The sequence below is a fragment of the Anolis sagrei genome, chromosome 1 (genome assembly GCF_037176765.1).
Source record: "Anolis sagrei isolate rAnoSag1 chromosome 1, rAnoSag1.mat, whole genome shotgun sequence".
In the NCBI taxonomy this organism is placed as follows: Eukaryota; Metazoa; Chordata; class Lepidosauria; order Squamata; family Dactyloidae; genus Anolis; species Anolis sagrei.
In genome coordinates, this window is record NC_090021.1 from 282,048,285 (window position 1) to 282,063,584 (window position 15,300).

Below are 15,300 nucleotides of genomic sequence, written 5' to 3' on the forward strand. Positions count from 1 at the left end.
ATATTAAGCAGTATATTAAAATCAAGTCCTACAGTGATGCCTCATTGGATACATAGAATTTCAGAATATTGGATATATGTTCAGTTTAATCTGTAATGTGTTTTGTTATTGTTTCTTTTAAAATATTTTGAAATTATATTGTGATTTTGTTTACCATATTCATTTATGATCGGCCCCAAAAAACTCAGAAGGAGATACAGAGGTACCTTCTTTCAATCAGTAGTGATGCCTTTCTGTCTCCAGAAAGCAGATCCTAAATCCAGATAAAATCCTGATTATCTTACCCAGGATGGAAATCTGTGCAACGGAGGGGTGGGTGGCTTGCCTCCTGGATCCAGGACTATGGTGGTTTCCGGAGTGTTGGTCTCACTTCTTGGACAAGACAATTGATGCATTTCCACCACACGGTCATCGGTTTCCATCTTCTCTGCTACCTCTTCATCGATATCTGTCTCCTCAACTTTTCCCTGGCAATGGGCAGTGGCTCTTTTAGGATGAAAAGTACTGATCTCAATGTTCACCACATGATGGAAGCAATCTGCTCCTGGCTGTGGTTGGCTATAATGCCTCTTGGCTAGCAGGATGCTGTCCCTTGGATTGCTAGGGGTCCGTACCTTAGGGAGAGTCATGCTGCTGCCTAGTCCACCTTCCTTCCCTGGAAAATGGGAGGGTATTGACATGATGGATTTTTGCAGCTTCAAAGCTGGGGCTGACGTTGAGATAGGACTGCTGCAGATGTTTCTGAGTTCCCCAGAGCAGGATGAGGTCCACCTAGAAGTGTTAATCTCAGAATTCATTTCATCTGGTTGCTTGTACAAGTTGTGCACTGTCTTGTCTGAGGCACTAGTCAAGTTTTTACATCCCTCCAGGGGAGATGGAAAAGTTAATGCTCCACGGATTTTCACAGCCTCGACTTTGTGTTTTAATGAAGTTGTGCAAAATGGAGACTCTGCCATGGAGACCAGGTCATTGGCTGAAGCGCTATTGTTATTTGAGGAGTCAGAGATAAGCCTCAGTGAACTTTGAGAAAGAACTGATTTATCCACCTCATCAGCTACAGAGGTGTCATCCATAAAGACCATACTTGCTATATATGGAATTCCTTGTGTAGATACACTCTGACAGGATTGTTTGATGTCCACAGCAAGAAACCTGGGATCCTGGTCTGAGTTTTCAAGGAGGCATGACAGCGGGTCTCTAAGTAGTCTGATATTACAGCTGGAAACGGATTCTTCAGACGGGACAGTTATTAGATCTACAGTATGGGATTAAAAAGCACACAGAACGTTGAACTGGATGCTATTTGACCCATCTTTTTAAACAATTTATAGATTCAATCACTCTACACACATACAAAGTCAATGTTTTCTTTACTTTCACTTGTCAGGTTGCCATACTGAGCAGTGGCATGGAAGATAAAGGATTAAGCCTTGGTTCAGATTAGCCCCTCAGATGGAGCCTCCAAATTGAACCAGACACAATGAGACAGTACAATTATTTGCAGGAGGCAATGTATCACCCAGAGCTGTCTGATTGGTGGCATTCTGGGAACACTTAATACCAGGTTATTATAGCAACCATCTCATTCTGTCAGAACAGATGAGGACAACCTGACTGTAAAGCTTCCAAATGGAATGATGCCTCCCTTTGCAGAGAAAGCTGAAGCACAGAGAAGTAGAAATGCAAACCATTCAGGAGCACCAGCACAAAACTGGCATTCTTGTGTATTTGCATACTATAATGCTTCAGTTTGGTTGCCTGTGTGTTATTGCTACGCTGAATAGGCTGCTGTAAAAAAAAAAAAAGCATTTTGGTAAATAAAATTCCCTAAGGCTCACCACTATGCTTCATCAAAAACAGTAATTAAAAATAATTAATTTTGGTTATTTATTATGTTTGACAAGTATGTTGTGTACAACAGTGCTGAAAAGTAACTAGCTTAACTGTTTGCATTTCTTGCTGAGTTTCTATTATGTTCTCTTACTTTCTCAAAAACAAAGCAAATCCAACAGTTTGGGATTAATGACAATGGTATCAAATTTGAAAAGGTCCAGTAGAAATTGAAATTGTTGGTATCCCTTTTGTTTGGTACTTTTGAAATGTGAAATTACATCTCTCTTTGTTCTGAGCAGGGGGTTGAATCTGAAAGCTGATAAATCCTCTTCTAATTCTATTATTCTATACTTGAAAAGTAGAAATATAGTCAACTCTGTTAGGGAAAACTACCCTAAAATTATAGCAGAGCATCGAAAATCAAACAGGATACAAAGAGTTAAGCATCAGTTCATTAGCAAGCAAAGCATGAAGTGCTGTGTGGTGTGGCTGTAAAGAATTAAGAGCTTAGGCAGGCAAAGATGTAGAGTCCAATCTTAAAAATCATAAAACGATTATTTGCAATAATAAGAACTGTTCACTGGAAAACCACTGTCCACCTTCATGATCCCCAGATATTTGCCAGTGAGCATCAGCTTCTGCTGTTTCTGTCAATGAATCAGTGTGGTGCAGTTTTTAAAGAGTTGGTGTGGGATTGGACATGAAACTCACAGGATGACCCTGAGTAATTCATTCTCTCTCTCAGCCTGACTGACCTTCGCAGGATGGCTGGGACAAGGAAAGAGAAGAACCATATACCTTTCACTGATTTGAAAAAAAGGCAGAATATTATGTAACCGCCCAGAGTCGCCTGCGAAACTGATGCAGAAAATGCATTCTAAAATATTGCACAAAAACTATGAAATCAAGAACAAATCTGAAAGCCCTTCATCTCTACTTTGATGATGATAACAAAACATATATTACCTTGTAGAGCTGCTTGAAGAGCTTTGATCTGCTCTGTTAACCTTGTGTTACAATCCTTAAGATAATGGTTTTCCAGCTCCAGCTGTGAAACAATAGAAAAAATAATGTGATGTATCCCTCCTTGAGAATTAATCCTATCCAACACACTGAAATCTCAAGAATATTATAGTAAGATATTTCACTGAAAATCCTTTCAAGGCCTATCTTTAGGAATGGTCCACTGTTCTATACTCTCTGTGGTGAATCACTTCTTCAGTCCAATCAAACCTGTAAACTTGGTCTATACTAGAGGTTCTCAACCTGTGGGTCCTCAGGTGTTTTGGCCTAAAACTCCCAGAAATCCCAGCCAGTTTACCAGCTGTTGGGATTTATGGAAGTTGAAGATCAAAACATCTGGGGACCCACAGGCTGAGAACCACTGGCCTATACTATAAACCAGTCCACCAAGCTTTTATCTTTGGAAGTAAGCTTGAAATAATTTCCAAGTCTTAGGGAACTCCTGAATAAAAAATACTGTATCTAATGTTCAGTTTCTCCCCTAATCACAAATTGAACAACCTCTAACAACCTTTTGTAAAACACTAGTTCTAAAGAACTCTGGATAAGACACCCTGGGCTATACTACAAGGCTGGATCAATATTTTATGAACAAGAAAAACAGCAAGAGGACACCTAACTAGGGGATCATCTACACATACGCTGAAATCTGGGGCTGGTCTGGAGCATCGTTTCTTTGGACCAGCCATGGATTCCGCAGTGCTGTTTAGACACTCTTCCTCTGAGCTACAGGAGCAATATGGACAGAGCCCAGACTGTTCAGTTGGGCTGAATTCAGTTCGGACGCCCCGGACAGTCACCCTCACCCATACTGTCATTTGTGTCACTGCGGCAGCCAGCCAAGAGCTCTGGAGAGCTTCCAGCCTATGCCGGGCATCTTTGCTGACACCAGCAAAGGCATCTGTGTGATCAAGGAGAAGGTGTGGGGATTGCCCTCTCCTTTTTCCTTGCCATGTGGATGCCTTTGCTGATGTCAGGAAAGGGCATGATGACAACCAGGATCTCTCTAGAGCTCTGGTGACAGCAGCAACATGGACCTGATCCACCCACGTTTTCTGTGCCATAGAGCACAGGGAAAAGGAAACTGTGGTGCCTGGCTCTGTGGACTGTGGGCTGATTTGAATTAGAGCTGTTCCAGCTTTCCATACTACCCTGGGGGAACTGGCTGCTTTGGAGTGTCACTTGAATTCTCTGACTTCTCATAATATAGGGTGAAACTGAGCTAACTCATTTTACCCTGTGTTACCAACAGAAAGGAGCCCCCGATGGCACAGTGGTTTAACCACGGAGCAGCTGAACTAGCTGACCGAAAGGTCGGCAGTTCAAATCCAGGGAGCAGCGTAAGCACCCACTGTTAGCCCCAGCTTCTGCCAACCTAGCAGTTCAAAAACTTGCAAATGAGAGTAAATCAATAGGTACTGCTCTGGTAGGAAGGGAACAGCACTTCATGCAGTCATGCTGGCCACATGATCTTGGAGTCATCTACGGACAATGCCGGCTCTTCAGCTTAGAAATGGAGATGAGCACCATCCCCCAGAGTCAGGCACTACTAGACTTAATGTCAAGAGGAAACCTGTATATTGTCCTGATGTCCAGGAGTAATGTCTGCTCAAATTGAAGTACAAGACCAGTGTAGAAAAGCTAAGGCTACTGAAGCAGTGACTGGCTTCTAATGCAGCCTTATATCACTTGAACAATTGGTGCTATTTTTAACGGTGCCTCCTTGGCACGGCCTTGAAATGAAACCCTAAGGAACAGAGAGGTGTAGCATTGAACAATTAAAAAGGCAATGTAGGAAAAGGTCCAGCTTAATGCATTTTACAGCATGCTGTAGAAGACTCAGCCCAGTCATGAACACTTATTTTTGTGACACTAATTTTTATAATGGAAGCAAGCAAGAAGCTTTGGCCAGCATTGCCCTAATCCAGTAATATAGATCTATAGAACAGGAGCATGGACAAAAATGCATGTCGTCACACTGATTAGATGCCACAGTCAATGAATAATTATATTCCATATATTCTCAATAAGAAAGTCTTCCTTGATCATAATGTTAATGCCCACAAAACTATCTTCTTGTATTCTATACCCCTGTAAAAACATGCACATATCCTATCCATTGACTCAGAGAAGGAGGAACTGGCAATCACCTCTCTTAGTTTAGCTGTCACCCAATCCTTAATTTTGGCTGCTTTTTCTTGGACAGATTTAGCTTCTTCTTCCCTTAGCTGTTTCTGTGAATAAAAACAAATGTGTTAAGAGTAGCAGAAGTTAACTTAGAATAACTAATTCTAACCAGTGACAAAACTAGCTACTTGTACCTAATATATTTTCCTCATAACAAAGACATTATTTAATAACAATTGTAACTTTTATAGCACAAGTCTGACATTTACATATGCAGAGATGTGATCTCACTAAAAAGTAGAGAAGGGGTCTCATATGGGTCCAGTAGTGACATGCTATGTCTCACATTGATGTCTTGGACTCTATTCTGATTGCTCTGGAAACAATAAGATATATGGGAGGCAACTGTGCTTGATATCGGGGACTACATATTCAATCCACTATACCAGTGGTTCTCAACCTGTGGGTCCTCAGGTGTTTTGGCCTACAACTCCCAGAAATCTCAGCCAGTTTACCAGCTGTTAGGATTTCTGGGAGTTGAAGGTCAAAACATCTAGGGACCCACAGGTTGAGAATCACTGCACTACACCATGCTGACCCTCACTTTTTTCATAAATGCTGTATGTATTCTAAGTAACTGCAGTTTTACCTGCTTTTCCAACTGGACCTCCAGTTTTTCAATCAGTTCATCCTTCTCTTGCACTCTGCTCATCATCTGCTGATATTTCTTGTATTCAGTTGATTCATTGGTTTTCATGTTGGCAAGTTTCAACTTCTCTTCCATGATTTCAACCTGAAAAATCCCCTCAACTTTTAATGCCATGAGAATGTGTGGGGAAAAGGAAGGCAACACATTGGACCTTGAATGAATGAAGTTTTTATTCACTGATGGAGTTACTTTTAGTGATAGTGACAATGGGGTTGGAGGTTGCTCTTCTTTAAGACTTAGGGTGTTTCTCATTTCTTCTAATCCCATGAACTACTGCATTGGAACCTCTACTGAAAACCTCATAATGAAGGCTCAAAGGCTCAAAAAGGAGATCTTTTTCTTGATAAGGGAGAATGTGTGAGGTTGTAGAGAATGTTTTGTTACAGATGACCTACTCCTTCAAAAACAATCACCCTATTATGAAATAATGGAGTGGAGTGGTTATAACAATCTTTTTCCCATTTCATATGAGTATAGAAGAAAGCAGGACCTTCTTTCAATCTTTCTTTTCCTCTTTACTACTGCCACCTGCTCAGAGCCCCCAGTGGCAAAATGGGTTAAACCCTTGTGCTGGCAAAACTGAAGACTGATAAGTTGGAGGTTCGAATCTGGGGAGAGTGTGGATGAGCTCCCTCTGTCAGCTCCAGCTCCCTATGCTGGGACATGAGAGAAGCCTCTAAGAAGGATGATAAAACATCAAAACATCTGGGTCTCCCCTGGGCAACATCCTTGCAGATGGCCAATTCTCTTACACCAGAGGCGACTTGCAGTTTCTCAAGTCACTCGGGCATGAAAAAAAACTGCACACTTTTCTCAGCATTTTCCCTTGAACCAATAACAGGGAGATGGCAAAGAAAAGGCCACTGCCAGGGTACATTCACCAAAACCTTTAATTTTTCTTATCTCCACATTTCCTTCTCTCCATTTCATCATAAGTATTATCATTCCCAGGGTTTTGAGGAGAGATGGGAAACATTACTTCTCTGGAGTACAACTTTTGAAATTTCACACATTGGAGACTTCAGGGAGTTGTAGTCTAAAAGAGGCATTTTTAAAGCTTATTTGGCTGTTCCTGAAATCAAGTGATCCTTCTCCGTGAGGCCAATCGTTTTCATTACCTCTCCCCCCCTCCCCCCCCGCCGCCCTTTTTTCCTCTTTCAAAGCTCTGATGGCCACAGGACCAAAGTCTTCTGTCTTCCTCCACAAAGCACTAGTCTGGCAATGCCATGCTGGGATACTTCCCAGTCTACATGCCAATTTCTCTGTGCAAACACATTATGCTCTAATGGACATTCCTCACCATAACGGCTGCAGAAAACTGTTTTGTCCTCCTGTCTGTCTGAATTAGACAGAGAGGGGCAAACAGCCTCTCCCCCGCCTTGAATCTGAAAGGCAAGCGCCTGGCATCCCAGCCAAAAAAATTTAGCCTGCTGAGCTGGATGTGTTTTTATTAGAGCTTTGGATAATTGCAACCCAAAAGAAAAGGCCCTTTCCATCTGTCTGAGGCTTGAGATCTGACTCTGTGTTGGAAGCTGTGAACAAGCAGAGGGACAGGACAACCATGTGACTTCCTTATCTGAGGACAACAGCTCTAGGGGTCCATGGCATGGTCAGACCAGGCTCCAAACTCTTATGGTCACAGAAGATGTCACCTTTCAAACTGAGCTTGTAGCCCTTTCATTTCCCATGTGTACTGCTTTTCTATGCAATACTTTTTGTAGGATGGCTTGCTGTTGCTATTGTGTGTTTTCAAGTCATTTCTGACTTATGGCGACTCTAAGGAGAATCTATCACAGTGTTTTCATAGCAGGGTCCATTCAGAAGAGGTTTGTCTTCCTTAGAAGGTGAGAATGTGTGACTTGCTGAAAGTCATCCACTGGGTTTCCATGGCTGAACAGGAATTCAAACCCTGGTTTCCCAGAGTGCTACAACACACTGACCACTCAAATCACTACAACACACTGTGCAATTACTAAATTCTATTTCCCAGACATAAGTCCACTTGCAAAGATGTAAATTCCATGTCAACTTCCAGTCCCTTTTTAATATATTCACTTTTATTTCATTTCCAAAACTCTTGCTGTTTTTCCCTGTCGCAAAAATATTTCTCTTAAATCCTAATGAGTAGAGTGGAACAAACACTAGATCAAATAAACTTCATGGCAGAGGTAAGAATCATAAAGATTTCCAGATATTGTTGAACTGCAGCTAACACAATTCCTCACAAGTGATTCTTCTGGCCAAGTCTCTTGGGATTTGCAGTTCAACAACACTGAAAGGGCCACATTATTCCCATTTATCCTGTGGGACAGAAGAGAGCAAAATGTAGTCTGCCCAGGGCCCTGTCAGTGTCAAAAATACTTTTTTTGGCACCAAAATGCCTCAAAATGACCTCCAGGAGGTATAGAGAGGATGTTTTCACCCTGTTTGGATGACTCCTGAACTGCTTTCCCTGGAATAATAAAATATTTTGCAGGTTTTAAAAATATGGCCTCAAAATGCTCTTATAAGATAGGAAGGGCTAAAAAAAACCCTCATGTTAAAATGCATCCATGTTTCCTAGAATCCATTTAGAAGGACATAATAATAATAATAATAATAATAATAATAATAGGAAAAGCTTACACGATATGAGGATTTAAAATCAGAACTGCAAAGATTCTGGCACAAGCTAGTAAAGGTGGTCCCAGTGGTGATCGGCACCGGGACATCCGTAGGGAGACCAAGGTGCTTGTCTATAAAGCCATTGTCCTCCCAACCCTGCTATATGCCTGTGAGACGTGGACAGTCTACAGACGTCATATGCAACTCCTGGAACGATTCCATCAGCGCTGCCTCCGGAAAATCGGGTGCCCTAACAAATTTGTGAACATCCTGCGGCTCCTCCATGATGACATGATGGCAACAGTTTTGGACAGCAGTGGCTCCCAAAGTGACCCATTTAAGGTGGAATCCGGTGTCAAACAGGGATGTGTTATCGCCCCAACTCTATTCTCCATCTTCATCGCTATGATACTTCACCTTGTTGATGGGAAGCTTCCCACCGGAGTGGAAATAATCTATCGGACAGATGGCAAGCTATTCAACCTCAGCAGACTGAAAGCCAAAACCAAGGTTACAACAACATCTGTTATAGAACTCCAGTATGCTGATGACAATGTCGTCTGTGCGCATTCAGAAGAAGACCTACAAGCCACTCTAAACACCTTCGCAGAAGCATACGAGAAGCTCGGCCTGTCACTGAACATTGAGAAAACCAAGGTGCTGTTCCAGCAGTCGCCAGCCAATCCCTCTCCAATGCCAGTAATACAGCTTAATGGTGTCACATTAGAAAATGTGGACCATTTCCGCTACCTTGGCAGCCACCTCTCCACCAAAGTCAACATCGACGCCGAAATACAACACCGCCTGAGCTCTGCAAGTGCAGCATTTTCCAGAATGAAGCAAAGAGTGTTTGAGGACCGGGACATCCGTAGGGAGACCAAGGTGCTTGTCTATAAAGCCATTGTCCTCCCAACCCTGCTATATGCCTGTGAGACGTGGACAGTCTACAGACGTCATATGCAACTCCTGGAACGATTCCATCAGCGCTGCCTCCGGAAAATCCTGCAAATCTCCTGGGAAGACAAGCGGACAAACGTCAGTGTGCTGGAAGAAGCAAGGACCACCAGCATTGAAGCGATGGTCCTCCAACATCAACTCCGCTGGACAGGCCACGTTGTCCGGATGCCTGACCACCGTCTCCCAAAGCAGTTGCTCTACTCCAAACTTAAGAACGGAAAACGGAACGTTGGTGGACAGGAAAAGAGATTTAAAGATGGGCTGAAAGCCAACCTTAAAAACTCTGGCATAGACACCGAGAACTGGGAAGCCCTGGCCCTTGAGCGCTCCAGCTGGAGGACAGCTGTGACCAGCAGTGCTGCAGAATTCGAGGAGGCACGAGTGGAGGGTGAAAGAGAGAAACGTGCCAGGAGGAAGGCGCGTCAAGCCAACCCCGACCGGGAACGCCTTCCACCTGGAAACCAATGCCCTCACTGCGGAAGAAGATGCAGAGCAAGAATAGGGCTCCACAGCCACCTACGGACCCACAAGGAAATCCATAATGGAAGACCATCTTACTCGTCCAACGAGGGATCGCCTAAGTAAGTAAGTAAGTAAGGTGATCGGCACACTGGGTGCAGTGTCTAAAGACCTTGGCTTACACTTAAAAAAATTGGCCCTGACAAAATTACCACCTGCCAGCTGCAAAAGGCCACCCTACTTGGGTCTGCACGTAATACATCACACTGTCCTAGACACTTGGGAAGTGTCTAAGCATTTGATCCAATACAATAGACAGCGTGGTGGTCTTGTTTGCTGTGTACCAATCTTGTTGTGTATCTAACAACAACAACAACAACATTATTATTATTATTGCAGGAGCAGGTCAGATGAGGGATGTAGCCACCAGCTTTAATTAAAGCTTTCCTAAAGATATTTTCCTTTCTTCCAAGATATCATGGTGGGTGGTGCCATTGGTAAGAGGCACCAACAATATCCAAGCTCCTGAGCTTGATTCATTCCACAGGTTTGGCCAGAATACAATATTCCTGTGTAAGATATAATCTACTTGTTCTGTTCCATTCTGCCTTTAAAAGTTTGTTAGTAGAACAAGACACATGGGGTCCAGCTTCCGGTTGAATACTGCAGCTTCTTACGAATTAAAGATAGCAAGAATAATTAGACACAGAATTTCATCATATCAATTGTACTGAACGCCTCGCAGAAATGCCTCAGCAAGCTAGAGTCCAAAAGTGGCAAGCTAAAACCTGAAGCCTCAATCTGTGGCTGATACTAGATGAGAAACTCCTCCCAGGCACCAGAAGACTGGGCAACTTGAAAGACACTGAACAGACTGCGCTCTGGCACCATGAGATGCAAAGCTGACCTTAAGAAATGGGCCTACAAAGTGGAGTCCACGACATGTGAATGTGGGGCAAACCACAGACCACTTACTACAATGCAGCTAGAGCCCTGAAATGAAGAATGGAGGACCTCCTTACAGTGACACCAGAGGCACTGGAAATTTAGTATAATGCCAGGGTTCAACTTTGTGGTTTTTCTATACATTATAAGTATATTCTCAATTTGCTTCTGAAATACCAAATAAATACCAAGCCCCTCCTTAATTTCTCTCACTTTTGGTGCAAGCTTCACTGACAGCAAACTTTTCTCAAAAACTATAGCCTCTGTCCACAATATCAGAAAATCCTCTGTAAGAATAACTTTTTACTTATTATGCACGGTGAGTGGTTGGCCTCTCGTGATGCCAGAGCAGCTGTGAAAGTTTTCACATTTTATTGAAATTACATCAGGAAAATGCTTACCTGCTTCTCTGCACTTTGGGCTCTGTGTTCTGCTTCGGCCACTCTTTGCTCCAGTTCTTGCATCTTTATGGCACAATATAAAGGGGAAAGGTTCAAAATTAGAAGGAAATACTGATCAATTCTCCATCACAATATAAGGTGTGGATCTTGGAATTTATTTCCTTTTTTCACAATATCACATGGGAAATAATGTAAATGATAAAAAATGAAACAATTAAATAGGAAAATGAGACAACAAAGCTATGTAATCTAATAATACCATTGGTCTTCCATACCCACAGATTCTGTATACATAGATTTGACCATCCCCTGCTTTAAAATGTTCCCAAAAATTGCTTCTCAGACTTTTGGTTAAGATAAAATGTAAAGTGCTTTTAAAAAACACAAAAAGCAGACCCTGATTCTGTCATGTTGTTTATTCGTTCAGTTGCTTCCGACTCTTCGTGACCTCATGGACCAGCCCATGCCAGAGCTCCCTGTTGGCCATCACCACCCCCAGCTCCTTCAGAGTCAAGGCATCTTGCCCTTGGTTGGCCCCTCTTCCTTTTTCCTTCCATTTTCCCCAGCATAATTGTCTTCTCTAAGCTTTCCTGTCTTCTCATTATGTGGCCAAAGTACTTCATCTTTGCCTTAATATCCTTCCCTCCAGTGAGCAGTCGGGCTTTATTTCCTGAAGTGTGGACTGGTTGGATCTTCTTGCGGTCCAAGGCGCTCTCAGAACTTTCCTCCAGCACCACAGTTCAAAAGCATCTATCTTCCTTTGCTCAGTCTTCCTTATGGTCCAGCTCTCACATCTGTAGGTAACTATGGGGAATACCATTGCTTTAACTATGCGGATCTTCTTGGCCAGTGTGATGTCTCTACTCCTCACTATTTTATCGAAATTGGTAATTGCTCTCCTCCCAAGAAGTAGATGTCTTCTGATTTCCTGGATACAGTCTGCATCTGCAGTAATCTTTGCACCTAGAAATACAAAGTCTGTCACTGCCCCCACGTTTTCTCCCTCTATTTTACAGTTATCAATCACTCCAGTTGCCAAAATCGTGGGTTTTTTTGATGTTTAACTGCAACCCAACTTTTGCACTTTCTTCTTTCACCTTGATTAGAAGGCTCCTTAGCTCCTCCTCGCTTTCGGCCATCAAAGTGGTATCATCTGCATATCTAAGGTTGTTAATGTTTCTTCCAGCAATTTTAACCCCAGCCTTGCATTCGTCAAGCCCTGCACATCGCATGATATGGTTCTGATTACAAGTTGAACAGGTTGGGTGAGAGTATACAACCCTCTGCCATAAGGGACAGTATTTTACTAGACTACTCTATGTAATGATTCTTAACATCCACAGGTTTAGCTATTCACAAAAAATCCAGGAACCAACCTCTTGTAGATACCAAGAGCACACTGTTTTTGGAAACTTGTTTCAAAAAGTTCTGTTTATCCTCATCTTTATTCTTTTGGAAAGTGATAATGACATTGCTCTCATTCTTCTGTGCCATCTTTCATAAGAATTATGTAAATCTTACTCTGATTTGAATGGCCCTTGAGGGCCATTTTCCACTGGCGACTAAATTCTTTTAATCCTCACTTGCTTTTGTCCTTCAATTACAGCACTAATAGGAATGTCCTCATTTCTTTCAGACATGCCTTCCTAATTAAAGTTTCTCAGGCTGTCAGCAATATTATCACCATGCCGTGGTATGACCACGCTGTAGCACTGACTCAGCATTACTTCTAGCAGGTGAAATAAAAGTGTTTATAAAGATCCCTTCAGACCTGATATCTAAATTTTGGATTGATTCACATTTTTGCTGATCTTCACAGAACAGATTATGTTTACAGTATGAAATCAGTAATGAGAGAACAAAAGAAACAAAACTGGGGAATACCCATTGAAACCCATAAAAGAAAGAAAAAATAAGATGCTCCAGAGATGTTTTGTGTATTAGTTGAAAAGCCTACACATTTCAACAGCAGCCACTCTTAACACCTTTTTCAGGGCTATGGAGAATCAAAGCTTCAGAAATTTCTAAGCCAGGAATTCCAAAATCATTTACTGGGTGATTGAACACACCGACTTTCTCTAAACGGCATCTGAGAGCTCATTCATACTACACAATTAAAGCACCATTTTTATATTTCAACATTTTTTCCCTTTCTTTTTTTTCCTTCTCTGTCACTTCTTCTTTTTTTTTAATCCTTTCATTTTCCAAGCTTTCTTATCCAAAAATTGTTCTCACTCTTTTGTTGTTTTACTTTCTATCTATCAATGATACAACTCAATAAAATCTAATTAAGAATAAAACACTATTGTTCCACTTTAACTGCCATCGCTCCATCCTGTGGAGTCCTGGGACTAGTAAGAGTGAAGCACAAGAGCACGCTGACTATATGTTCTAAACTGCATGCTCTAAACTAGTTAAAGTGGAACAATAGCATTATAATTTCACAGTGTGAATAGTCAACAGCTTCTTCTGGGTTGCTGTGAGTTTTCTGGGCTGTATGGCCATGTTTCATTCATGTCTATGGCAGGCATCCTCAGAATTTGTGAGATCTATTGGAAACTAGGCAAGTGAGATTTATATATCTGGGAATGTCCAGGGTGAGAGAAAGAACTCTTGTCTGTTGGAGGCAAGTGTGAATGATGCAATTGGCCACCTTAATTAGCATTGAATGGACTTGCAGCTTCAAAGCCTGGTTTGCATCCTGCATTGAGGCATCATTTGTTCAGAGGTGTTAGCTGGCCCTGATTGTTTCTTCTCTGGAATTCCCCTGTTTTTTTTTAGTGTTGTTCTTTATTTACAGTCCTGATTTTAGAGTTTTTAAAAAACTGGTAGCCTTCCTTCTGTCCTTTATTGGCACTAGTGTTCCTCGGCTTTTAAGGAGCTGTTCTCATTCATTTTCCTCATTGCTCTAACTTTTATCTAAAGATCAGTTATAACACCAGATAGGTCAGGGCAGTGTGGTGAGATGTGGGATGAAATGAAGAAAAAGTAGTGAGAGATCATAGTAGGATAATTAAGAAATGTGTTATCTTTGAACTCCTTAAATAAATTTAATTGTAGGATCCAATGATGTAAAAGAAGTTTCATGTCTAATACAATTCACAGTATCCATTTTTTCTCAAATCTATTCAGAAGTACATTTTGAGAACAATTCAAATAGTTTTGCTCAAATTCATAGTAACACTCATTAATATTTAAATTAGACTGATAAATTAATTCTGGGTAGGACTTCAAATTATTTACCTATCCAAATATATTTACACCCCAGTCTTCCAGTTCATCTCAAAATAACTTCCAAAAAGTCCAAAACAACTACAAAGCCATCCATGCAATAAAGCAATAAAACTGAAGCTAGAGCTTATAATAAAACCCTTAGGTTAAGTCAAATATCTGTGGGAAGAAGAATATCTTAACACAAGAGAGCTAGACATGAGGGGAATCTAGGGGTGTTTGCAAAAGAGTCTCTTTCCCACAAACCACTCAGAAACAAAGACTCTTCCTAGCAGATCTTAAACCAAAATTGGATTGGGAAATCACAATCTGCCCTTTTGGCCTCTGGTTGAAAAAATTCAATTTAGAAGTGTATCTGTGGGTCATTTGCAAAGATGTGGGGCACTTAACATTTGCAAATGACTTGTGATGACGCCTGTATTCCAATGGTAACTCTTAAAAAGTCTTGTAGTTCATTCTTAGTACAGTATTTAGAAAGTAGCCTGCTGTTATATACTACTGGGAAAAGTAGCTTGTTGCATTACTTGTTGCACTTCTCATTCCTATTTTGCTACTTGCACTATTTAAAAAAAAACAACACTTGAGAGGTGTCAAGACAAGTGTATAAAACTCAGAAAAGAACTCAAAATGCTTCTCAAAATTCCATAATATACACTTTAAAAGTAACTTTTGAAAGTAACAAGAGAAAACATTAAAGAAGGAAAATAAGTTTGATCCTACTCATTACATGAGTTTTGAAATGTACCCTTGTTACGCTCCTGATATCCAAAAAGTAACTAGTTTCTGGAAGCTATTTTGTTTTTAATTCCTTAGCTCCAAGATCTGATCACCCTATATTACAGCATATGCTCAATCACATGTGCTGATATAAACCTGGATCTGTATGTACATGCTTGGCAGAAATTCCAGGATTTGGGACAGAGGAATAACAGACACAGAACAGAACAGGAGGGAAAATTAGATCAGGGCCATTGTATAAGCCAGTGATTCCCAACTTGTGGTCCGTGGACC

At 41.4% G+C, this 15,300-nt stretch overlaps 1 protein-coding gene across 3 annotated transcripts in view; it reads right to left on the reverse strand.

Moving 5' to 3' along the window:
- PLEKHH1 (pleckstrin homology, MyTH4 and FERM domain containing H1) overlaps window positions 1-15,300 on the reverse strand; it is a 67,697-nt gene that overhangs the window by 36,142 nt on the left and 16,255 nt on the right. For all 3 annotated transcript variants that reach the window (XM_060762371.2, XM_060762381.2, XM_060762360.2), the window contains 5 exons: window positions 11,059-11,121; window positions 5,633-5,776; window positions 5,007-5,090; window positions 2,800-2,881; window positions 285-1,255 (listed from right to left, as the gene is read on the reverse strand). In XM_060762371.2, coding sequence (XP_060618354.2) covers window positions 285-1,255; window positions 2,800-2,881; window positions 5,007-5,090; window positions 5,633-5,776; window positions 11,059-11,121 — 1,344 coding nt within the window. The remainder of the gene's footprint in view (window positions 1-284; window positions 1,256-2,799; window positions 2,882-5,006; window positions 5,091-5,632; window positions 5,777-11,058; window positions 11,122-15,300) is intronic.